Here is a 25,233-nt window from a genome sequence, read left to right on the forward strand (position 1 = left end):
AGGTCATGACTCGAAGGGGTACGATGACAGGGCAGAATCAGAAGAGGGGGAAGAAGACGGCGGTGGGAATCGTTTTCTACGGTCCGAAGGCACGTTCATTGATACAGAAGTACAAGTGTACAACACATAACGCCAGGCTCTTGCTAGCGGAAGCCGAGACCCCGCCTCGCGCAATCCGTCGCCTCCAGAGCGTTGAATACCTTGGTATGTAGCAACAATGAAAAGCTAGCATAGCAAACAGCCACCTGCCACTGAGCCGTGTATTAGAGAACCAGACGACAACAAACAGTAGCGGCAGAAGTGAAAACTTGAAGCCCTAATTTATCATCAACCATGTTTCATCGCAGCAAAGATACAGCCAGCCCATTACTAATACCCCGCTGCAGCATAACAAAAGAAAGAGGGCGGGAACAGTTGAAAGAATAACCTGGAGCAAAACATCAAAAAACCTGCCTTTTTCAACCCCCCGGGGCCAGCTTCACTCAGTCCCCTAATACCGACTCGTCCTCGTCCATGTTATCCCCACCTCCGCCGCCATCTTCCTCTTCATCCTCCTCAATGGGATCATTCAACAGCTCTCGCCTCCTCAGATCCTCCATCGACCCCTCCTCTGGCTCACGCTCATGATCGGACATCCCCGACTCATCATCCTCGGCAACCACGATCTCGGCGCTAAGCGGTCCCTTCTTGCCGGCCGCAGCCGTAGCAGCACCGCCGGCGCCTCCAGCGCCACCACCAGCGCCGCCACTACCACTACCTCCACCAGCAGGTTGCTTCCCCTTATCCTTCCCCTTGCCCGCCGCCTTCGCCTTGCCCGGGGCGTCCTTCCGCCTCCCGCCAGCGGCGACCTTCTCGCGCAACTTGACCTCGTCGAGGAAGCCGACCGTCTCCTTGAAGTTGGCGCCGAGCTTGTTCTGGTTCCGCACCATGCGGCGGCGGAGCTTGCCGGCCTGGGGGCCGACGTGGTCGACGGCCTTGGCGAGCACGGCCAGGACGAGCTTGCCGGCGAGCTCGCAGAGGGCGCGCTCCAGCTTGAGCTCCTTCCGCTTGCGCTCGGTGGGGGACAGCTTGGCGTCGCCGTGTTCGCCGTCCTCGTCTTCGTCGTCGTCGTCGTCGTCCTCGTCGTCTTCCTCGTCCGAGAGCTGGTCCAGCGGGTCCTCGTCCTCCCCCGGGTCGTTGAGCGTGCGCTTGATGCATCGCGCGTACGCGCGTTCGGCGGCTGAGAAGATCTCGATGAGCTCGTTGGTGAGGCCCGGCTGGATGGGCTCGAAGAGCGGGTTGAGGAGGGGGTATTCCTTGCTGCTGTGTAGGGATGAGTCGGCGGCGGCGGAGGAGGAGGAAGAGGAAGCGGGGGGTTGGTGTTGGACGGCCTGGCGGAGAGTGGCGAAGAGTACGTGGAGATCACACAACCCGCCCGTCGCGAACAGCCGCAGCTCGTCGTTGGTGCCTCGTGACGAAAGAGTCCAGATGAGGTTGTTCGCGTAGGTCTTGCGCAGCGACGCGAGACGCTCAACCTCGCGGGCGGGAATGCCGGCGCGGGCTTGGACGGCGCCGATTAGGGCGCGGACCTTCCACATGAAATAGAACTGGCAGGATTGGATGGCGAAGGATACCGCTTCGTCCTCGAGGTCGTCGAGCACCTCGTCGACTTGATCGAGCTTGCCGCGGTGGACTGTGCGGGTGAGGAGCTCGATGGCTGGGTTGGCCGAGTCTTCGGACTGCCCGGGGGCCTCGAGAACTTCGATGCAGTCGGCGACGCTGGTGAGCTTGCTGATCTTGAGGAGGATGTTGCCAAGCTGGGCGATGGCGGGCGGCTCCATGTTGCCGCGGTCGCTGAGCTCCTGCGTCTTGTCGAAGTGCCGGAAGGCGTTGATCACGGTTTCCCAAAGTTCTGAGATCTTGGTGTCTGTGAGCTCCTCCAGCTCGTCATACTTGCGCGCGTGCAAGAGCGCCGCGGTCGCTTCAGCAAGAACGCCTCGGTCGACGTGTCTGTCGAACTGCGTGCAGATTTCGTCCAGCAAACGGCTGTACGTTGTGGAATCTTGGCGGAGCTGCTGGAAGATGTCCAGGGGCAGCGAGTGCTCCAGCCGTAATACAATTACTGCGGTGCTGGCCTCGGCTCCGTACTTCTTCAAGAGCCGCGGGATGATGTTGGCTAGGTGTATCGCCGACTCTTCTGCACTGTCGCCAGCGTCCGGCCGCTGCTTCCTCCTAGTCTCGGAACCAGAAGCCAGACTCAGCCGCACAGCGGATGCAAGCACCTCAAGAAGCACCGACTCCTCGTTGCCCTTCGGTGCTATGGCATTCTTCATAGCCGCCTCGCTCGAGTTGCGCTTGGATGACGACCGGGATTTCGTGCTTGTCGTGTGATCGTGCAGGAGGTAACCCGACAACAACTCCCAGTTCTTGACTTGGTCGATCTTCTCGTAGAGAACCTGAGACGCTAGCGAGATGCGGGTCTCAGGTGCCACGGCCTGGACCATCTCGACGGCGATATCAAGGCCACGGGGCGCCGGCGTGTGATTTTCCTCCTCGAGTTGCGCATCATATGCGGCGAGAAGCTCGGCAAGGCACTTGATGCTAATCCAGTCTCTGCGGGGAGAGAAGTAGTCGTCGTCCTCGTCTTCGCCAAACAGCTCGTCGACGGCATCGCTGCCTCCCATCTCGTCGATTTTGGTTTCGATCGAGTCGTTAACACAGCCCGCGAAGAAATCTATGACGGCCCTCCGTACGCGCAGCTCCGCGTCGAAGATCAACCGGCCGACGGAGTCGATCTCGTCCGGCTCGAGCATGCCCGTGTCCTTGAGGATCTGGATGACCGAGATGGCGGCAACCCGGACGCTGACATCCGAGTCCTTGGTGGCCATCTCGACCAGACGAGGCCGGAAGCGGTCAATGAAGTGACCCAGCTTCTCGGCATCACGCTTGAATATCCGCGCGAGCTGTTTGAGAACTTCTTGCCTTGTCTGCGGCATGACGTCGGAGAGCATCCAGCCCAAGTATCGCAGGTACTCGGGCTCCATGAAGAACGTGGGCAGGTGCCAGATCCATGTGCCCAGAGCCTCGACACACTCAGTTCGGATTTTAGCATCGATATCACGGTACCGGTGGACAAAGACGGTCTCAAAAAAATCGGTAATCTGCTCCTGGCACAGTTGGCGGTTCTGCTCGGCTTCGTCCAGGTTCTTCTGGATCGCGGCCAGTCGCTCCTTGTTCCTACCCTTGCGACTCTTCTCGGCCTCGACCTGCTGCGTCATCTTGGTGATGCGGTCATCAAGCTTTTTGGCAACTTCGACCAAGGCCGCCTCCATTGCGAGTGCGACAGTCGTTGCCGTGTGTCTGAACGGCCGCAGCGTCGATGAGGACATGGACGCCACCCACCTCGCAATGTTCTCCATCAACGCGCTATCCTTATACAGGACGTCAGTCTCATGAAGAACCGTCACAAGAGACCTGAAGAAGCCAACCAGCAGGTCGCGGAACGACTTGCTGGACTTGGCCCTTGAGATCAGCGGGTAATCCGTAATTCCTTCCTGTAGAGGGGTTGTTAGCACTGTACAAAAGCCTCTGTGGCAACCACATTCGACTTGCCTCGGTGTAGACGTTCTGCAGATCGGCCAGCCGATTAGAGCAGTTTTCGGGATCCCGGATGTCGTCTTGCGTGACCTGCTGATCGCAACCGGCCGAAAGGAGGATGCAGTTTACGAGATCGGTCACAGCGGCGGTGTCGTCCGCCTGGTACTTGTGGTACCATTCCGTGGCGACCTTGTCGGAGGAGTCGCCAGAGGCAAATATATCGGCTAGGCGGTCAAAAATCAGCACTTGGACGCCTGACGCGCACGTTGCGAAGCGGCTACGCACCGTAGAGCCCATCCCCGTCGCGACGGGTAATCGCAATCCGAACCGTCTTCTTCGGGCGACTTGGGAGCTGCGCAGAGTGAATCGGATCGTGTCCCGGCGCGTCGCCGTTTATCTTGGGTTTCTTCGCGGCCGGCTTTCTTGATTTTGGGCGCTGCGACGACGAGGACTTCCTCTTCTTGGCTGCGCGCTGGGGCTCCTCGGTGGCCGTGTCCTCAGCATCATCTTCGTCGGCATCGCTGGGCTCCTCTGCCTCATCGGGCGACTCGTTCTCGGCATCATCGTCATCGTGGTCGGCGTTGCGCTTGCGCTTAGAAGCGGCGGGCGCATCGGGAGTAAACTTAGCGGGCGCTTTCGTGACGCGTCCGGAGCGGCGCGTGGTGGAAGGGGGAGCTGGCGAGCTCGTCGCGTTGTCTGAGGTCTCCATGAGCGGTAGTCGTCCGGATGACATTACATTTGTTGTGGTAGATGAGAAGCCCGTTGCTTGGAGGGGCGGCTTCCTTTTCCCTGGCAATTGACGCGTCGAGAAGCAACGGGGATGAATCGCCAGATTATTTTGGCGGATTGGCGCCCCCACTATAATTGACTACCCATGGCCGCCAACAATAGCGCTACAGTATGCAGTTACCGGGGGCTGCGCACCTCAACCACAGCCCAAATCAACCGACCTGTCCCCTAGCCGTGTCCGGTTCCGCCCTCCTGCCTCGGCCGTTACTGTGTACGGCAAGCCACCGGAAGTGCTCATTAGGTTATGTACTCCTCTTGGTTAATTCTTTTCCTCTTCCTTTTCTTTTTCTTTTTCCTTTGGATTGTACATCTTATAACACTCCTACTAACAATGAAAGAAGTGCGATTGGATGCCCCCGTTGGCATACCTGGATCGAGGAATCCCTTATCAGCCATGGCTAAGGATGATGGGAAGGAAATGCATGTGGTTGAAAGGTAGCCGTAGTATTAGAGGGGCCCCCGTCTACCTATCCGGTCCCGCACAACCACTGCGACCAGTCGATTGCAGATGCGCAAGCTATTGAGGAGCATGTCGCAAAGATGAACTGCTTACCTTTAAAATTTAGCAGCGCTGAATTGACATGAAAAAGAATTTCCTGCTACGCCGGTTGATTCATCTCACACACATCAATGACTGGTTACCGAAATTCTGCGATATGCTGCCCTCCTGGATCAGCATGGACCCGACCCAGAGCCGACCAGCCTCCACCTCAGGAGCTCCGAATTTGACCACGACGCAGCCCCTGACATTGGCCGCCGACCACAGCAGTCTGCTGTCCTTCTCCATCCGGACCCTCTCAGCCCGCCACTTCTCCCGCGGTAACAGAGGGTCACCTGCCGTCCGCTTTGCATCGTCGCTCCGGAAGTCGCGTGCCCCAAGCCGCGGGAGGGCAGCGAATTCAGCCAGGAAGAATTCGCCGAGCGACTTCATCAGGGGCCCTCGCAGCACCAGAGTCCCGATGACTCCGACGGAATGCATCGATTCGCGCAGCGTCGGCAGTTGTGGGTGAGACTGATCGCTGTCGAGGATAACAGAATCTCGCACCAACAACCGATCCCCGGCTGTCGGGTCGTCACGCAAGGCCCATACCTCGTTGCGGCCTACCCATCGGACGAAGCTCCAGTTCTCCCCACGCGCGGTACGTCCCCGGGTAACCCAGTCAAGAAGGCACAGCGAGGCGTTCCGCGCCAGCTTAAAGACCTGGACTTGCTCGTAGACGCTATTTTCAAACGGTTGGACCGGATCTGGAAGCAGACAGAGGGCAGCACCGGCTGCGATCCGGACGCTCATGGTCTGCCGCGTCACAGTGTCGGGCGTCACAGACTTGAAGATCTTGGTGTGCCCCTGCGTGACAAGGGTCAACTTGGCGCCGGCCTGCACGTCGACAGATAAGTTGACAACATCGCCGGCAACAAGACCGCCGCCATACGAAAGCAGGAACACCAGCACGCTCTGGGTCTCGGATGGGCGCGGCGGCGTGATGAGCTTCAGCGGGTACTGGTATGTGAATGCTTCCAGCCCCGAAACGCCCTCGGGGAGAAGTCGGGCGACGATGCGGCCTTCGCCCGCGACCGAGGAGGACTTGGGAAACGGCGAGTCCATGGTGCGCGCCGTGTCCCGTCACTTCATGCCGGCGCCTGTGCACTGCATCCGAACCCAGGCGGTGCAATAGCGAAGTTCGGCGACCAAGCAAATCGGCTAGAGGGTCGATTACAGTAACAACCAAGGCCGATAAAGAACCCTTATCGTGTTGCCTGCCCCTCCTTCAGCTGTCGTCCCCCACCAGGATCCCCTGGCTCAAGCAACTTTTTGGTGGGGCAGAAGTTTAGAAATGCTACGCTACCTCGCATTCATTCTTCTCTCGTGGCCCCATTCATCACAGAATTAAACGCCCAGCTACACGCATTTACTAGATGCCTCCAAAACCGACAGCCAGAGGACGCGGCCGTGGCCGTGGCCGGGGAGGGACAGCCCGCGCCGCCGCCGTCGCCGCCGCTGCGGCTTCCCACACTGACGATGCTGTACAACCCTCAGAGTCGAGTGCTCCGACAGAGACTGCAACTGCAGCCAATCCGCCTGCTCCGGCGACGGCCACAACAGCGCCCTCCGATTCAAGACCCGCCGCGGCCGCTCCGGCTGTGGCACCATCACAGACTACGGCCACATCCAGCAGCACCCCCGCATCAGCTTCGGCCAGCCGTGGGCCCAGCTCCAGCAAATTCAAGCCCAAGGCCGTCCGTCGGAGCGAAGCCGAGCGTGCTCGTCTTGCTGAGGAACAGGCGAGGATACAGGCGGGCAGAGATGCTGAAGAGGCACGACGGCTCGCGCACCTCAACCGTGTTCGCGGGCGGGGCCGTGGTCGCGGTCGCGGAGGATTCCTCAGGGACAACTTCCGTAGTTCGGCAGCCGCTGGGCCCTTGTCAGCCGGAACCAGCCGTAAGCTGCTATTTCGTTGCGCCTATTCTCTCCCAACTCGATCGCTAACGTCGTGGTTACAGTCGGCGAAGGAGGCCCCTCGGGCGCAAGCGGCTACGCTTTTGCTTCGGGCTCCCGCTCGGGCTCCGGCTCCGGTTTTGTCAAGGGAGACGGAGAGGGCGACGGGGGCAAGGGAGTATATGGCGCGTCAGGCATTATCGACCGCGATAGAATCAACGCCGATATGCTCTATAACTACGTGGAACCTGAGGAAGAGGACGATTCGCGCGCCACCATTGTCTCTACCAAGAGGAAAAAGGCCATGCTTCCCATGGGTATCCGACGCGTGGAGCATAAGGAAGAGGAAGTCACCATCACAACTGCCGCTGAGATCGAGGCCCAGGAGAAAGCAGGAGCTGCAGACGAGCACGAGTCAGAGGAGGAGGGTCTGTTTGTCGATGGGCCTTCAGGCGAGAATGTGTCAGAACCGCCTAGGGATGAGGCTGTCTGGGAGCACGCAGTACCGCAGCCGCGCAGCCATGTCGGAATCAAGACGGAGGACAGCGAAGGTCAGGGGATGGACCTGGATGAGATCTCAGAGGGCATGAAAGCGCCCGAATCGCCAGAGCAGAAGAAGAAGGTGCTTGCTCAGCCGGGGGGCGAACCGAAACCCAAGAAATCGGCCGCTCCAAAAGATCCCGAGGCCGAGATCATCGCACAGGACCTGCAGCGCATGCTCAACATGTTTACTCTCCAAGGCAGCGATGGGGGAGCGTCGCCTCTAGAAGGGCATATGTTCCTCTTCCAGTTCCCACGCATTCTACCGCCATTGAAGGTGGCCCGGCGGGATGACGATGCCGCCAAAACGCTGATAAAACCGGAGGCTGGCAACGATGACCTCGTCATGTCGGATCGGCCCGCCGATGGCACTCACAACGCCGCCCACATCGATCTCACTCAGGATGCCGACGGGGTCAAGAAAGAAGCCGACGGTGGAGCCGAGGAGGAAGAGGACGGCCTCGAGGTAGGGGGCTACATTGGCAACCTGGTGGTGCGCAAGTCCGGGAGGGTTGAGCTGAGCTGGGGCGGGCTGCCGCTGGAGGCCGGGCCGGGCGTGCAAGCCAATTTCCTGCAAACGGCCGTATTAATCGAGGATGCTGAGACTAAGCCTACCGACGTGAGCCGGTACGCGGGGGCGGCATATGGCATGGGTAAGATTCAGGGGTCATTTGCCTTGGCACCCATATGGAGCGAGGAGGAGGATTGGGTGGTGGATCCTAAGGACCTGGAGATTCCCCAGGAGTGAATGGTATATTTTGTTGGTTTTGGCAGGGTGCTTAACGGAGGGGAATTATCCTCTGTCACCCTCGGCATTTCTGCCGAACGGGGATCGGCTGGTGGGTAAGATTATTGGCTCCTTGCCAGGTATTTTTACTGGGTATCGGTTTGAGATTGGGAAAAGGGATTGTGAAACCTTTAGAGGGATGGTGTATGAATTAGATACCCCGGATCACCGGTATGCCCTATAGAAGACTCTCTGGGCTTGAAACCTAGGAGCCTTCCTTAGTGTGACTAGAATCCGAAGCCGAACCTGTTTGCCGCCTCGGGACGGTCGTTCCGAACCGTCCTCTCGGGCCCTACCCAGCTTCCCCGCCTTCTGGCCTCACACCATCCCCACTTGATTTCCGGTAGAATCTCTGACTCCGGTACCTGACATAGCTTAGCGGCGTACGTATACACCATGGGCATCGACGATGTGATAAGGGCTAGGGAGCGGACATGTTAAACAAATTCCAAAAGGACTACGGCCTAGCTGAATATCAACACAAGACCTTTGCGTTGACATATTATTCAAGTCACTCTGAGAACACCGCTTGTCAGAGAGCGCAGAATGGCGGAACAGAATGGTACCGGCGAGGGGATACACCTCGTCATTATCGGCGCCGGGCTAGCCGGTTTGGCCGCAGCGCTGTCAACGAAGCTGGCGAATCCGGCACATAAGGTGACGATTTTGGAGGCAGTGAAGGAGCTGCAGGAGATTGGGGTGAGCTGATAGTCCTCTTCGCATTGAGCACGTTCAAATTGGAGGGGTGCTTGGGGGGTTTGGGGAGTTTGCCAACACAACCCCTGAGTTCACACCACTTCTCCCCCCACCTCCCCCCCCTATTTTTCTCTCCCCTGTAATCAAAAATAAGCAACAGAACCTAACCCAACCACACCCGTACAGGCCGGCCTCCAAATCACCCCCAACGGCACCCGCCTCCTATCCCACTGGGGCCTCGCCCCAACCCTCGCCCCGCTCGCCGCCGTCCCGACCTCCCTCTCGGTCCGCCGCTACGACGGTACCAAGCTGCTCGCCCACGAGCCGGACCTGCAGGGCCAGGTGCGCGCCCGCTACGGGCACCCGCTCTGGGACCTGCACCGCGTCGACCTGCAGCAGGTGATGGTGGCGCGGTGCGGGGCGCTGGGCGTGGACCTGCGGCTGGGGGCGCGGGCGGTGCGCGTCGACTTCGAGGGCGCCGTGGTGCACCTGCAGGACGGCGCGGCGGTGCGCGGCGACGCGGTGCTCCTGGCCGACGGGCTGTGGAGCGCCATCCGGCCCGCCTTCGTCGGCCGCCCCAGCCCGCCCCTCGCCACGGGCGACTTGGCCTACCGCATCACGCTCCGCCGCGACGACATCGACGGCGACGACGAGCTGCGCGCCTGGGCAGCGCGCCCCACGGTGCATTTCTGGATCGGCCCCCGCGCCCACTGCGCGGGCTACTCGCTCCGCGGCGGCGACGCGTACAATCTCGTCTTCGTGTGCCCCGATGACATGCCCAGTGGGGTGGCGAAGTTGGAGGGGGAGATGGAGGAGATGCGGGAGAGGTTCGCGGGGTGGGATCCGCTGCTGGGCAGGTTTCTGAGGCAGGTCAAGGGGAAGGTGCGGAAGTGGCGGCTGATGTGGCTGGATGCGCTGCCGGACTGGGCGAATGACGCGGGCACCTTCTTCATGGCCGGGGATTGTTGCCATCCGATGTTGCCCTATCTCGCGCAGGGGGCAAACTCGAGTCTGGAGGATGGGGCCGTGTTGGGGTCGCTGCTCGGGCGGGTGAAGAAGAGCGAGAAGGAGAGGCAACTGCCGTGCGTGTCGAGGCTGTATCAGGAGCTGAGGCAGGATAGGGGGTGGAGAATTCAGCTGGAGACGTTTAAGCAGAGGGATGACTCGCATATGGAGGATGGGGAGAAACAGGAGAGGAGGGACGCGTTAATGGTGAGCATGCTAGGCAAGGAGGTCAAGGCCCCGTTCCCGAGCAGGTGGACATGTCCTGAGATCCAGCAGTTTCTATACGGCTATGATGCTTATGCCGAGGCGGAGAGGGCATATCAGGAGAACCCATTCTGAGAGAGACGAGGCGCAGAGTGCTATGTATTTTGCGTTCCATCGCCGTGGGACTGGTTTTGAATTGGAGTCGTCCTTCGCTGCAATTTGTGATATCTGGTGCATGGTTCTCATTCTTCATATCTCAGTAGCCAAACCGAACCCAATAGGATATTTTTCCCCACCCGTTCTCAAAATGTCTTACACAGCTGCAGGTACGTGTCTCAGATTATTGCAACAGTTAGTATCCAATGGGATGCCCATCACCGTTTCTCAGATTTTCACCCATAGCCTAAAACCCGTTACGGCGCACCGCGCCCCGGCGAGCGTCGTAGCCCCTAGTACAATCACAAGCCCAGCCCTGGACAACAATGTCAGTTATATGCTTCCCTTTCTGGAGGTTACGGGAGGGGTCTTGCGCGCAAACGCTGCGTCTCAGGAGCATTATCCCTTAACCCCCGAGGCTGCCGTGGAGAATGATGAACAGTCCAGATTGTACATACCACACCTGTGCCCACAGATAGTCGCCTCCAGACTTGTCAATTATAGCGCCGGCCGTTGGCGGCCCCGCGAGCGCAGCGAAGCCGCCGAGGGTGCAGACCATGCCGAACCGCGTGCCCATCTTTCTCGGGTCCTTGGTCAAGCTGGCTAACGCGCCGCCAAACACTCCCTGTGCGGCGCCGTTCGCCAGGCCAAAGAATGCGGAAAACACGTACATGCCCGTTCGCGTAGTCACGCCGGTCCATGCAAAGATCATGCAACCGAGGACTAGGGCCTGGAATGCGTACAGATTAATGGGTCCAATGTGCCGGTCTGCTAGATAGCCCACCACGGGTCTGATCGGGACGCTCATCCCGTTTGTGATGAGGAGTAGCTGGACCGAGTCGGTCGTAGAGAACTTGATGACGTTGCGCGCATATGCGTTGATCTTGTTGAGCATGAGCAGAACGCCACCGTGTTATCGGTCGCGATGTTTGAGGTGGCTGCACTTACATAGAAGAAGCCGAAATAGAGTGCCCAGAAGAAGAGGAACGCACCCAACATGTATAAGCAGTAGGGCCCCTCCTTGAAGGCATCCCACTCGACGAGAGGCCCCGACTTCCTCGGCTTAAGTTGCGGTCTCACTATCAGGACTGCGAGGATCGATATAAACAACGCTACGAAAGCAGCGCACCGGACCGCCCACGGGAAGCCCACCTGTGGTATCAGGTACTGAATAGTCGCGGGAAAGATCACACTCCCTAGACCGGTCCCCGTGGCGGAAATGGCCATTGCTGAAGCCCGCTTCGTCTTAAAGTAGGAGTTGATGACGGATAAAGGAGGCATGAATATGATGCCCAGACCCAATCCCGTACACAACCCCTGGGCGAGGAAGATCTGCCAGTACTCCGAGGCGAGGCTCGTCATGAAAGTCCCAAACACGACCAAGGACGAACCACCAACGATGGTCGACTTGACGTATCCGGCATCGGCAAGTCTGCCGGAAAACGTGCACATAGCAAAGGCGAGGAAGACCTGCAGAGAGCCTATCCATGATATTTGGGCCTCGGGTAGTTTGAGCGTGTCCCGGTAGTAGAGCTGATATACACCAAACGTGGAGGGGTAGCCCCAAGCCATCATGTTGAGGAGACAACCCGCCAAGACCTGAGACCAAGCAAGAAGACCTCCGTCGGGAGGCTGGAATTCGTCGTGGGCTCGACGGGTAGCATCCTCGTCCCCTAATTCGTCATCAGTGAGAGAGGGCTGCCTGTTGCAAGGCGCTGACTTTTCGACATCGGCTTCGACGGGCATCGTAGTAGCATTTAAAGATCATCTCAGAACCAGAAAGGCACAGCGAGGCAACACAAGCAACGAGGAGGCATGTGCATCTATACAACCTCGTAGCTTTGGCAGTTGGGATACCGATTCCAGCACTCGGGGAGAGCTCCACCTGGCAGCGTCCCTTCTCCGGTCTTATTCCCGCCGACGCCGACATCGCCCAAATCCCCGATGTCATTTCCACGCCTTTCGGTGGATCTGAACTGTCATCAGGCGTCCCCGACGGATCACACAGTGTGTGCGCTCCCCACAATGCAGCTGCACGACAACCAAACCATGCAAGTAATACCATTCTATGGAATCGTATGGGAGAGGGGGAGGGGTCTGGGCCTCGGACCCGGGGCCCTTATCCGACTTGCTCCCCTGATACTCTACCGCAAAGCCAACCGATCTGCTGGTGGCAGGAAGACGTTGGCGCATTTGTTCAAGGTGTAGAGGACTGGCAGTTTCCGACTCGGCCAGAATCGTCCAAAGCTCGACTCGACGCAATAAATGGCCTGTGGTAGCTGTTGAAATCGCAGACCGCTGTCATCGTTTCAGTTGTCGCAGAAGCATTAAAGGAGGTAAGGAAACAGGAGAATTATCTCAAGTCAGGAAATGGGAATGGAGGTTAAAGATCTAAAAGGACGTTCGCTTGTCGAGGTTTCTTGTAACAAAAATCGTCTCATTCTCAGCACCTCCACTTTGTCGCCGGGTTGCCACGCCACAGAACCGAAGAAAATAAACCAGCGCTGCTGAGGAAAGACAGAGAAGGCCGGAATCTTGCCAAAGGAATTGCAACCAGGTGACTCATTGGGGCTTCACACCCTAGCTAGTGGTGACAAATACGGAGTTAAAACATCACGCACCATCAGAAAAGCTAAACAAAACAATCAGCGGTGAGCGCGCCTCCCGTTAAGTGCACGTAAAAAAACAAAGGAAAATTGCCTGACCGCCAATCCCTTTCCAGGGACCCCATGCGCTGCTGCCTCCTCACTCACAACCTCGGGCCCATTCCGAAAGAGGGCCAGCTGCACGCAACTGCCACGCTGGCAGGCCCAAATCCCCCAAAGCGGGAACCAACCAGGGCTTCCTGCACGCCGCCAGCCAATGACGCAACCGCGTTCGGCAGTATCTGATCGGAAAGGGAAGGCAGCCGGCCCGCCCCACATGGCATTTTGACGGCTGACGGCACAGAGAAGTGGCCCCGCCCTGCACCAAAACCTGAAAAAGTGGGCCAAAGCAGGCCAGTTGACAACAGAAAAAAGAAAGCCCCGCGGATCACACCCTGTTTTCTCGCCCGAGTTCCCCTCCTTTCCATGAACAACCGGAAACACAACAAACCCCACCATTTCCCGCAGACGCTAAACCAGAAGCGGATTAGCGACAAAGTTTGTTCAGACAGTTTAACTCCGCCGCGCGGGTACATCACCAGGCCCCGTTGCGATCAACGACGTCGCGGGGAAGATCAATTCCGCGGCTGCGGAGCGGGCAGAGACGCGCAGCAATCTGGCGACCAAAAATAATTATTCTTTGTTTGGTGGAAGGCAATGCGCACATAGATAGAGGTTGCGCGCGAGTTGCGGCGGAAATCCAGAACCGAAACCCGATCGCTTCAGCGCGGCTTGCGCCGGCCAAGAGCGGGGACCGTAGTGTCTGTTTTTCCAGGTTTCTGTCGCAGTTGCGCGACAGGACTTCCAAGTGAAGGGTCGCAGCACTCTAGTACACTTACGGCGCCAGCAAGCCACAAGAGTGCCACAAAGCACCCCGCGCCCTCTCTCACCACTTGCAGATGCGTGTGCGCCTCGAAGCTGTAATCTGTTGAAACCTCAATCCAACTAGCCGAGTCACTACGTAACTAGCACTCCAAACTGTCAGAATCTGACGACGATCTTTGACGATCCGGCCTGCCTGTCAAGATGACGAGATGATCAATTCGCTTTTCAGCCTCCCCATGTCCCTTTGCGGAGTGCTCGCAATCGGCCTGCTGCTGGTCCCCAAACGGGTTCAGCTAGGAACAATGTGAGAGACAAGTATTCGACAGATGACGAGAAACCAAGCTCATAGTAGAGGAGAGGCCACAAACCAGACAGAGAAATCAAGCAACCCAGCGCAGTCAACCAACTCCAAAAACGGCAAAACGACCAAGCAAAAGTTCAAAAAGATCAAGGAAGCACCCATCCTCCAGAGACATAGAACACCAAGAGCAAAATAAGGAACGCTGAGTTATTCCTTAGGTAGTTAGTACCTCCACTCTCCCCCAACCCCCCATCATCACCCTTCCAAAGCCAATTACCTCTTCTTCATCACCACCCGTCCCCTATCGCCCAAACAACTTCATTCACCCCGCCTGGTTCTCGGCCAAGCCAGCGAGCAAAATAAAGCCAGTCCATTTAGTTAGCACAGAACTCAAACCAACCAACCAAATAAAACCTCACTTCCCCCCTTATTTTCCATAGCAAGCAACGAAGCCATCCATCTCGAAAACCACTTGAGGCAAAAGAACCACCAAGCACCACAACCCATAGCAGCACCGCACCGCACCGCACCGCACCACAAGAACCTCACTCATGGACACCAGCCATGGACAAAACTAAGGTTGCCTGGCATCACAAGAAAAAAGAAAAAAGAAAGAAAGAAAACAGACAGAAATCCCCAGAAAACAATGCCGTAATCCGTGGGGTGTGTGTCTACCCTTGAAAAGGCGCGGTGCAGATGCGTTGGAGAATACAGCCTTTTTTGTTTTGTTTCTTTTCTTTTCTTTTCTTTTTTTCCCCTTCCAAAATAAAAGTGACACAGACAAAGAAAAAAACCGTTTGCACCAATCCTTGATCCCTTCTCCTGTTCTGTGCACGTGCAGCCGGGGTGTCCAGTTTTGAGTGGGCTGCATTGGGTTTGAGCCGAGGCGATGGAGAGGAAGATGATAATGCTGCGTGGAGGATGGGTGGCATGTGCGGCGGTGCGAGAAAGAGAAGTTGTGGTGGGTTTTTGGCTGCGTGGTAGGGATGGAGATGACGGTGAATGTTGCGTTGCTGGTTGTGTCCTGATATATCCTCTTCCCTCATCTTTTTCAAGATAGGACCACTCTCCAACACTGTCCAAGGTCAGAATCCCGCGCCCGTGAAGAACGCGACAAGTGGCGTCTCATCGCCGCCTGCCTGTAGCTACCTCTTCCGCTTCTTGTTTTTATCCAGCATGCTGAGAGCAGAGCTCAGCGCGGCGGCGGGCAGAGCGCCCGCAGCTGCAGTAGCAGCAACGGCGATCGGCGCCGCTGGTAACAGGTGTGTCGTTGGCGGCGGCGGCATGTCCTCCTTCTTAATAGGTACCCCCATGTGGCGGCCATACCGTCCCTTGCGACCGTTGCCCTCATCTTCGCTGATGCATTGATCTGCGGGGATGCCGGCATCGCGGCACCGACCGCAGGGCCGTTGCCTGTCGCAGCCCTTCTTGCTCTTGCGGCACCGCTGGCAGCGGGGTTTCGTCGAGAGATCCGGCTGCTCCTCCTCACCGGGAGCGGGGGGGAAAGCCGGATTGGAAACGATGGACTGTTTCCGGGATGTGGGAATAGAAGCGGGAGACAATGAACCCGCGGTATCGACCGCCTTCTTCACCTTGGGTTTGGCCGGCTTGGAAGACTTCGTCTTATTCGCTGGCTGCGGACGAACCTTGGTCAGGGTGTTGGCCTTGAGCTTGGTCGGCTTGATCGGGGGAGCTGCCATAGCGCCGTTCTCGCCATCCGAGCGGTCGGCGTCGTCGCCGCTAACTTCGGCGCTGTCTTGTGGGCCAACAAAGTGGCTCTCGGCGGTGTGGAATATCTTCTTATGGGACCCCGAGACATCAAGCTTTTGTCTCCGCGCTGAATGCATGTCTTCCTCACCGCAGCTATCGGCTTCGCTGGTTGCGCCAGTCGAGGACGCGGCGTCCGCCCTCCCGCTAAATGTATCGTCCAGGGTGGACGCCGACGCACGGCCGTGAGTGGATATCTCGCCCAAGCGCATCAGCTGCATCGCGACGTCCTTGTCTTCCTCGGACATACAGCTCCCCACTGTCGGGTCTGGAGTGAGCATCATGTGCATGCCTGGGCCCATGCCCTGGCCGGAGGGAAACCCACAGCTCTCACGGCTCCGGCGATTGTCGCCGCCAGGCGTGGTGTGCATCCCTGGATGCGCATAGCCATTATTATAACTTTGCGGCGACTGAAGGGGCGCGGGGTTGCTGAAAGGATTCTGCCCGGGGTGAATGAACGGCAGAGAATTTCGGTGATGGTCCATCCGTCGAGCCGGCGAGACTGAAGGATTGGAGGTGGCGGCAGGCATCTGTGGAGGAGCAAATAGAGGCAGTTCCTGAGAACGATGGACATGGGGTCAGCAACCGCAGTCCAGTTAAATTCACCAGCCCGGCTTCCTGCTTACCGAACTTTCGAACTTGGCTCGCTTGCGACGACCACCTTCAACAATATTTTCAACACTGATATCTGTGTTACCCAACTGCTCCTTGGCCCTCCCGGACGAGGAACTGGGCGCGCCGTCGCCGCTGCTGTAGCCGTTGAAACTGTCGCTATGTCCATCACCGTTAATCTGGGAGCGGTTCTTGGACGACCGGGACCGGCCTTTCTTCCCGCCGGCAGGGTTGGTGCCCGCTGAAGTGCTGCGACGCCCGCGCCCGCCATTAGGTGAGGGACTTCGCAAGCGCGATGTTCTAGATGTCGGACGGGAGGCGTGGTGTTCGGTTTGCTGAGGTGCTTGGGGTGCGTAGCCGTTGGTGTTGTAATAAGCCTGGGCATTCAGGGAGGCGGAATGATAACCATGTGGCCCAAAGGGCGGAAGCTCCTCAATAACACGGACATAGACTGTCATGTTATTACGGAAGTTCTCGTACCGCGCGATAAGGGTGTTGGCTTGCTCGTCCTCAAAACTGACGCCTTTGGAAACGGTGGGGCCCGAGTACAGGCCGTAGAAATTCTTGACCGTTGTGATGATGGAATCTGTCGTATCATGAGGGTAGATAGAGACACGCAGCGGCAAGCGCGCTCGATAGGGCGATTCTTGAAAAACTAGCACAAACTGGACCGTCTTGGGCGTTGGGACGGTGTGAGGGGAAACACTGTCGCTGTGCAGTCCGCCGAGCGCGGGTCCCGCTCCGTTGGGCGATGTTGCAGCCATGTCGGCAACGGTGTATTTCAAGGCCCTGCTGGGCGCTCTCTCTTGTAAAGGCGATGGATATGGCTGGCGAGCGACGTCCCAGGCTGTGTCCGGGCCGGGCGGTGCGGCTCGCGGCGGGATTTCGATGCGTGCGGACGAGGTCGGCTTACGGCTGAACAATTCCATTCCAAGCCGTCAAGGCCAGGAGATGGCGATGTTCTTTGCCGGTAGACGGCGTCGACCGACAGACGTGGTGACGACGGAGTGTTCCGGTCTGGAGTCACCGCCTAGCTCTGCGAGGAGGGATTCCGTGCCGGGCGCAGGGGTCGAGGGCTGCGACGTTTCTCTAGAGACCTGTCGACAAACGATGCTTGTTAGATGCGCTGTATGCAAAATGGAGATGATGGTGGCTAGAGAATGACGATACTAAGAAAAATTGCTGTTGTTCTGGTGTTCGGGAGGGAGGTGGAGGTGCTGGGTGGTGGGTGGTGGCCAAGCTGGCGCGCAGAGCCAGGACCGGTCTGGGGAAGAGAGAGCTTCTGCCACGAGGAGGAGAAAGGACAGGCGGATAATGTAATGTGACCTCGATCGCATGGGACAATAGCGTCAGAATCACTTACCGAGAGGGCGGGGGAGCCGTAGTGTCGGTCGAGAAATGGTTACGATCTCGACTTCCGCGCACACAAACCCGGGCACTGACCTGGACGGGAGCAATAGTGAGCAACTGAATCGCAGCGGACAAATTCCGATCGATAAGTTGGCAGGGGCCGGAAGCGGCGAGGGCAGAGCGGCGAATGCGGGCCGGCAATGACTTACCAGGGGAATTCGGTGCGGTTTGATGGTTCGAGTTGAGCAATTCGGAGGTTGTGCGTGGAAGAGAATAGAGGAGTCGCAAGAAATCTGCATTAAAAGGTCGATGCCGGTAATCGCACACGACAGAACTCTACGCACTGCCCGACATTGCGCCAGTTCGCTGCACTTGGCACTGTGCCACGGCGCAACGCCAGTCACTTCACACGCGGGGGAATAGGTCAATAGATAGCGTCTGGCGAAAACCATGCGAGATATTCCCATCTCAGGGCGTGTTTCCGGTTAGGCGGTCGCTATCCAGTTTGTCGCTTGCTTTTCGCACCTAGATCGCACCGCCCCTTGTCTCCTCGCGCTGAACACTCGAGGGGTTATGGAGTTGCAGTTTTCGCACGGTCAACGCAGCGCTTGCATCAATCCACTGCGGCGGCCAACTGCCCAGCACCACTCAGCACCCGGGGCACCACCGCCTTGCCGGCCGACCCATGTCTGGCCTCCCCATCTCAGAAATGGGCATGAAGTGATCCCACAGGCCCGCCGGCTTCCGCAGCAGCTGCAACGGCTGTCATTAGAAGGCATTGGCTAGCGAGAAAGCGACGCCGTCCAGCTTCTCGTTCGTTACTGTTTGGCACAGGGGCGCAATCTTGTCGCATTCCTCACCTTTTTGCGCCGCTTGTACGACTTGTCGTTCCGGTGAAGGACAAGCGACTGTCGCAAACGGCAACAGAGATGGGAAACCAATTCCTTTTCCTCACGGACCCTGAGCTTGCGATTCGGGGAAGCGCAGGTGGTGGCGTGTTGTAGTCAAGTTGCGACCTGGAGCTCTACCCTGTCCGCCCGTCGCCGTAAAAGCGCAAAGTTCGTTCCACCTCGACCCCGGTGATCCCGTGAGCGGTTGCAAAAGTCCGGAAAGGCACGGTATGTGCCTCTCTTACACCCACACCTTGGCCAAGAGTGCCCTGCTCCGCTCAAGGGGCTTCTTCGTGTTCTGCGCCTTGGGGAGCTGTCAGGGAGTACACATCCCACACCTTGACGGGCTCGCGCTTCCGGGTCGCCGTGTCGACGGCCTGACCCTACCGTCTAGGAGACAGGTAGTAAATCCAAAGCATTGGATGGACTGACGGTGCGATGCGACTGTCTTGGGTACACAATATCCCCGCGCAATACTACCTGGACAACGTTGAGGCATACTACTTGACACCGCGCCGGGTTCTCGTGGCCGGCGGAGTCACTGGACGAGAATGCGCCAGACAAGTCGACGAACACCCAGGTGTGGATGTCGCGGCCAGGTCGGCTGTCGGCCAACCAATGGCAGCGTAAACCCAGCTCTTAGCGCAAAGCAGGGGTCTGGCTGTCGATGTGCCTGGCACTGATAGGCGACAGGCCGGTAGTATCCTCGGGACGCAGGACTGCCCAAGTCAACAGCCGGCAGATCTCTGCTGGAGCGAGGATAAAGCGAGCGCGGTAAGAGATGGAGGCTCGTTTGCAATGCGAACAATGGGGTGCGCCGTGAGCGCATACGCAACCCCAGGGACTAGAAGCATTACGGGCCATTCTCGAGACCAGGGATCGCTGTTGCGCAGGTACTGTCTTGCACCTACATACAGGACTCCGCCGGGCCTTGGACGGCCGCCTTGAGCGTTCTGGGAAACGGCCGAGTGTCTGGCCGCCACTGAGCAGCAAAGACGGTGGTAGCATGGGGCTGGTAGGGTGGGTTTGGGCGGCGGGCGAAGGCGGGCCTGCAGCTGGGCAGCTGCTTGCTTTGAAGATGGGAGGATCGGAGACCGCGGCTCGATGCGCTGGCAGAGTTTCAAATGCACGATTCCGTCGAATCAGCTTGCCCGGGCTCCCAAGCTCCCCAAGCCTCAGACTCTCTTGAACTGTTGATAAAGGAGACAAGACTAACGGCCTAAGGTTATTACACGGTAAGGAGGCTGGTCTAGTGCTGCATGTACAGTAGGAGCCCAGGCCGAGAGCAAGTTGCGTTCATGGCTGGTTTCTCCACTCAGGCGCAAGAGCTGCGGGTGGAGGCTAACGTTACCGTACGCAAGCAATTCTGTTTGTGCAGCAGCGGTGGCGCGCGGACTTTGGTCGTCCACCTTTGCTGGCTTTCCAGGTTGGGAGCGGGATCCGCAGCCGTTGGTGGGAAGCGCCAGCCATCTTGGAGCAGTCTCTCGGCCTCACACCACACCCTTGCCCGTTTCGAGCTGCCGATCTGCAGCCCGCCAGATCTTGTCGCTTGCTTCCCGGCTGTGTCGCATAGGCATCGCTTTACCCATGCTCATTTCGTCGTCTCTGTCGGCACCAGCGCGGGTGCGCCACTGGTGATAGTTAACCAAAAGAGACACGAGGACGAGCCAGAAACTGACGGCGCCCCGCCATCGGAGGGTGCAAGTTTGACGATCAGCGCCTGAGCCCATCGCCCCACAGGCGGACCCCAGCACCAGACGATGTGAGGCGTGCAGCAAGTGCATCCACGAACTGCAAGAGCTAAGGTGTTGTTGCATATCTTGCTTCCTGATTTGCCACGCTTCGACCGGCGTCGACGCGATGAGTGGCCTTGTGCCGTTGGGACAAAAGAAAGAGTGAGAGAAAAATCGGGCGACTTCATTTGTTCTGCATCGTGGCGAGTCGCGGAAGAAACCACAAACCCTTTCGCGCCACGAGGCCGGCAAGAACAAAAAAAAAGCCCCTGCACAAGCGATTCAATCTGGCAACAGCTGGGAACGTATTTGGCGACCCCACGCGGGTAGCATTCCCCCGTTCCATCAAATCGCGAGATCCCGCCCCGGATGATATTGATAATGTTGCGGAGGCAGACCCACGAACTGCAGCACCAAAGTCGGGGCGGCTTAGGGGAAACGGAGCCATCGGTGTGTAATGGGCCGGTACCCTGCGCTCTGTGGGAAGATGATTGCGAGCGTGATCGGGGAGTGGGATCGCGCTCTAGCTGCGGCTCGGGCGCATTCTGTAGGAGTCATCTAGACATCCTTCTGAACAAGGGGAGCAGTCCCGCGTAGAGCGTCGGATGCAGCCGGCGCGCGTCGATTATCCCTTGACCAAAACATCAAAACATTGTGCTTCATCTTCTGCTGCGCCAGGCTTTTCACTGGTCGGAATTGCTGGGCCTTAAAAAAGCGGCCAGTCCCCACCCTGGGGTGCCGGCTGGACTTCGTTTCCGGCGAGGTCCCCCGGTCGACGCAGCACAATGACGATGCAATTGCCGCAAACATGTGCATTCGTGGCCGGTATCTATGAATTGAAAGTGAGCGCAAAATGGACGTCGTTGTGTCTTGGTCTAGGAATGGAAGCGTAACTATCTCGCACACAAGCACTTTAATGGCTCACGTGACGACGCGATAAAATGGTGTTTGCAGTTAATTAATACCTGCGCCCTTGGCGGCTCTGGAGGGATTCCTCGAGACACCGCGTCCGTAAGCCACAACAACAAATCCTTCAGACTAAAAATCACATAAGCGGCTTCTTTGGGAATCTGCAACACTACATATGATACCTAAAACGAATTAGCAGCTACAGTGTGCTCCCTAACCAATGTGGTATGGAAAACGGGCCTGAGAAGTTGACGCGACAGTTCCCGGGCCCCACATTCCCGACGAGCAAGCGGGGTTACGTCATGGTAAAGCGGAGACGGAAGAACGGGTCGCCGCAACAACCAAGCAACCGTTGACCGGGATGGCACAGACCATACCGCAGAGCGAAACTCCTGTGTTTACCAAATACCCTGTCGATTGTAAACAGAAAGCGCAGTTCAGCACTGTACACTTGAAAAGCTTCACCGGGCGATTCCACACCTTCCCCATCCTTCTGCATACCCGCAAAGGCCTCCGGAGACGCCATCACTTGTTACACGTCTATCCGTCGTCTTTCCCCATGTACCCATTGGAGAGTTAGTGTGAGGCGCGCTGCTTCCACCGTGTCGACCTTCGCCTCCACTGCTTCTTTCCCTGTTCCGCCGCGCCGACAGCCCACTCAGTCATCTCAACGCGGCGATCCCTTCTTTGCGCACTCGGCGCGCAGCACAGCGTTTGATAGGAGGCACTCTCTGATCTTGCTGAACGGCGTCCCAAGTACCCGCGCGCGATTGTGCTGCAACCCAAAACGAAGAATCCCGCACCGGCTTTTCTCGCCCTCAGCACCACCAAACTAACACAGTCTCGACTTCGACAAACGATCCAGCGCTTGGCTAGTCAGCCAGCAGTGCGCGCGTCTTTATCCGTTTAACGCATCACAATTTCCTCAAAGGTTGCGAGACATATCCGCGTCAACAGTCTATCGACATATTTTCTAGGTCCCTTGCCACAATGGACGCGAAGGTAAATGGCTCCCATCGTGCAGCGCACTATCCTTCTTCCTTTTCCATCCCAGCCCCGCAATCACCGACGCGCCGGACATCGCTCCGGCATTGCGTGTTGGCGACAGCAAGCTGACCAGGACACTACACAGCCCCAGCGCCCGTTGCGCGCCCTCACAGCCGCTCCCGGTAATGAGAATATCCTCCCCGGTAAACAGCACATCCACCAGCGCCACAAGTCTGTGGGTAACCTCAAGGCCATGACGACCACGGGTGCGCTCAATGCTCCTCCCAAGCGGACAGCCTTTGGCGATGTAAGCAACACTGCGAGAACGCTTATTGCCGAGCCCACCGGGAAGAATGCCGTGAAGACTCGCGTCAAGTCGATTGCGGCGACCGTCAGCGCTCGTGACCTTCGACTCGAAGACAAGGAGAACGGCCAAGTTGCTCGTAGCGAGAATTGGTCGCGAACCACGACTGCGTCCAAGGCCACTGGCAGCAGCAATGGCTCCAAGCTCCGCATCGGGGCGGTCACTTCCACCAAAATCCCGGGCCAGGCGGCAAAGCCAGCCCTCCGTGTGAATAACTCGACCCAGCAACGCAATGCCGCCTCTCTCGCCAACCCGCCGCTGAGGAACGGTGTGTCCAAGAGGGCCACGACCATTCATCACGATAGGAAGGAGCAGAAGATGTCTGTCCGTCCCGACGCGTTGTCTCCTGTCGACGACCTTGCCGCTTTGGTAGCTAAGCCGGTCAAGAACCCGCGCCATTCCAAGAGTCAGCCTGTTCTCAGGGTCGAACAGCAGAGCCTCCGCCACACGGAGAGCAAGTTCGTGGTCAAGACCGACGATGTTGTTGAGATGGAGGGCGAAGGCGATGTGGACGACGACGCGACCGACGCGGCCTATGAGGACGCTGTCGAGCGGCTGTCGCAGGACGTCGATTGTGCCATTCGCCAGCAGCTGGATCGCGAGCAAGCCTATTCTGTCGATTGTGGCCAGGCCGTCCTATCGGTACAGGACCCCGAGTCTCCGCGCATCTCGAAGCCACTTCCTGAGCCCCCAGTCGCATCCGAGGAGGAGTACTGGGATGAAGAGGAAGAGGAGGAGCAGGAGCTCTACGAAGAGCCGGGTTACACAACGGCACACTCGTATCGGTCTCTCGGCGATAACAGCACGGGCGGCCCAACGACAATTGTTGCGCCGAATGTTACCGCCAATGTCAGACGAGAACTCGAGATGGCAAAGGCATACGTCTTGGAACGTCAGTCTGAGGAGGAGCTGGAGGAGGAAGCATGGGACGTTAGCATGGTTGCCGAGTACGGCGAGGAGATTTTCACGTACATGAGGGACCTGGAGGTTCGTATTTCTTGATGGTTGGCGCTTCTCGGCGCACCTTTGCTAACTGTCGCATGCAGGCTAATATGCTTCCCGACCCCCACTACATGGACATCCAAACTGAGATCCAGTGGTCAATGCGCAGTGTTCTTATGGACTGGCTAGTTCAGGTCCACCATCGGTTCTGCCTCCTCCCAGAGACGCTTTTCCTGACGGCCAACTACATCGATCGCTTCCTCTCGGTCAAGGTTGTCTCTCTCGGTAAGCTGCAGCTCGTCGGAGCCACTGCGCTCTTCGTTGCGGCCAAGTACGAGGAGATCAATTGCCCTTCCGTCCAGGAGATCGTTTATATGGTAGACTCGGGCTACACTGCCGACGAGATCATCAAAGCTGAGCGTTTCATGCTCAGCATGCTGCAGTTCGAGCTCGGCTGGCCCGGGCCCATGAGCTTCCTCCGGAGGATCAGCAAGGCGGACGACTACGATCTGGAGACCAGAACGCTGGCCAAGTATTTCCTCGAGATCACCATCATGGATGAGCGCTTCGTCGGCAGCCCTCCTAGCTTCATCGCCGCAGGGGCGCACTGTATCTCACGTCTCTTCCTCGACAAGGGAGATTGGGTAAGTTGGCCGATCGCCATGGAATCCCGGTTTGGATACTAACCGTTCCCAGACGCCCGCCCACGTCCACTACTCCGGCTACACGCTAAGCCAACTGAAGCCGCTCATCCAGACGATTTTTGAGTGCTGCCACGACCCGCGCAAACACCACGGCGCGGTTTTCGAGAAGTACTCATCCCCGAAGTACAAGCAGTCCGCGACGTTTGTCGAGGGCAAGATCGCAAGCGGAGTGACGCTGTCTCAGCTGTACGCGGCGTGCTCTCGGCCCACCAGCTCATCCCATTTCGATGACGACCTGTGCGGACCTTACACAGCGTCCCGAAACCCCATTCCGGTCAAGGGTTAGACATACGTTATGGCGTTACGACACCAGACGAATTTCACCGGCCTGTTTTCTGTACATATTACACACTCGATCTTGAGCATCGCCTCGCCGCTAGAGTAAGGGCTCGCGACGCAGGCGGCACCGCTGCGGCTCTTCTCCGGTCCATGGACTCTGCTTTTTTTTTTTTTTTTTTTTTTTTCTTCTTTTTTTCTTACGACTCGGGTGTGTCGCCGGAATGGCAAACCCGGCCCCCTTTTCCAACGGTGTACTCGCGCATGGTCATCGCAGCCACGCAACGGATGTTTGTATCCGCTGTCGCTGTTGTTCACAACTGTCATTCCGCAACAGACATTCCGGTCAACCTCGGCTGGGCATGCTCCTGCATGGGAAATACGCAGATGGGAGCTACCGTCCTGGTTACTGGAGATCCAGAACCAGGTGCTAATGTCCACGACTGTGCACACCACAGCTAACAACAGCAATAACAACAACAACAACAACAACAACAACAACAACAGGCAACAATCACCAGCACTTGACGAAGTGACGAGACTTACGACATTTCTTTTCTTTTACTTTGCGATCCCTTGCGTTGTTTCTTATCCATCTTTGCCGGTTCTTCCAGTAAAATAATGTCAGCAAAGGAGCGGTGGTAAACGAGGCTTTCGATGGCGTTGGGGAGCGGGATATTCTTGCGCTCGGAACGATAGGGGCAGCCATGGCTGGGTGGTACAACATGGCTAGATGGCGTC

At 57.8% G+C, this 25,233-nt stretch overlaps 7 protein-coding genes across 7 annotated transcripts; 3 read left to right on the plus strand and 4 right to left on the minus strand.

Annotated features, from left to right (window-relative positions):
* Window positions 1–482: 482 nt before the first annotated feature.
* IRR1 (cohesin complex subunit) lies at window positions 483–4,309 on the minus strand (the record flags this gene model as incomplete). Its single annotated transcript, XM_071059668.1, has 3 exons — window positions 483–3,533; window positions 3,592–3,800; window positions 3,862–4,309. 3 exons carry the CDS (start codon window positions 4,307–4,309, stop codon window positions 483–485), a joined length of 3,708 nt encoding a protein of 1,235 aa, XP_070915769.1.
* Window positions 4,310–4,978: 669 nt separating this feature from the next.
* Window positions 4,979–5,968, minus strand: MFIFM68171_04249 (Urease accessory protein UreD; the record flags this gene model as incomplete). The annotated part of the gene is made up of 1 exon (XM_071059669.1): window positions 4,979–5,968. The coding sequence occupies one exon, from the start codon at window positions 5,966–5,968 to the stop codon at window positions 4,979–4,981; it is 990 nt and encodes a 329-aa protein (XP_070915770.1).
* A 311-nt stretch (window positions 5,969–6,279) lies between these two features.
* On the plus strand, window positions 6,280–8,087 carry MFIFM68171_04250 (RNA polymerase III RPC4-domain-containing protein; the record flags this gene model as incomplete). Its single annotated transcript, XM_071059670.1, has 2 exons — window positions 6,280–6,802; window positions 6,865–8,087. The coding sequence occupies 2 exons, from the start codon at window positions 6,280–6,282 to the stop codon at window positions 8,085–8,087; spliced, it is 1,746 nt and encodes a 581-aa protein (XP_070915771.1).
* Window positions 8,088–8,672: 585 nt separating this feature from the next.
* On the plus strand, window positions 8,673–10,166 carry MFIFM68171_04251 (Salicylate hydroxylase; the record flags this gene model as incomplete). The annotated part of the gene is made up of 2 exons (XM_071059671.1): window positions 8,673–8,825; window positions 9,009–10,166. The coding sequence occupies 2 exons, from the start codon at window positions 8,673–8,675 to the stop codon at window positions 10,164–10,166; spliced, it is 1,311 nt and encodes a 436-aa protein (XP_070915772.1).
* A 249-nt stretch (window positions 10,167–10,415) lies between these two features.
* On the minus strand, window positions 10,416–11,933 carry MFIFM68171_04252 (MFS monocarboxylate transporter; the record flags this gene model as incomplete). Its single annotated transcript, XM_071059672.1, has 3 exons — window positions 10,416–10,503; window positions 10,646–11,070; window positions 11,136–11,933. The coding sequence occupies 3 exons, from the start codon at window positions 11,931–11,933 to the stop codon at window positions 10,416–10,418; spliced, it is 1,311 nt and encodes a 436-aa protein (XP_070915773.1).
* Window positions 11,934–15,103: 3,170 nt separating this feature from the next.
* Window positions 15,104–17,266, minus strand: MFIFM68171_04253 (C6 finger domain-containing protein; the record flags this gene model as incomplete). The annotated part of the gene is made up of 2 exons (XM_071059673.1): window positions 15,104–16,282; window positions 16,352–17,266. 2 exons carry the CDS (start codon window positions 17,264–17,266, stop codon window positions 15,104–15,106), a joined length of 2,094 nt encoding a protein of 697 aa, XP_070915774.1.
* A 4,943-nt stretch (window positions 17,267–22,209) lies between these two features.
* CLB4 (B-type cyclin) lies at window positions 22,210–24,502 on the plus strand (the record flags this gene model as incomplete). Its single annotated transcript, XM_071059674.1, has 4 exons — window positions 22,210–22,221; window positions 22,352–23,557; window positions 23,617–24,156; window positions 24,209–24,502. The coding sequence occupies 4 exons, from the start codon at window positions 22,210–22,212 to the stop codon at window positions 24,500–24,502; spliced, it is 2,052 nt and encodes a 683-aa protein (XP_070915775.1).
* Window positions 24,503–25,233: the final 731 nt, after the last annotated feature.

This window comes from Madurella fahalii (assembly GCF_045866475.1).
Source record: "Madurella fahalii IFM 68171 DNA, scaffold_2, whole genome shotgun sequence".
Lineage (NCBI taxonomy): Eukaryota > Fungi > Ascomycota > Sordariomycetes > Sordariales > Madurella > Madurella fahalii.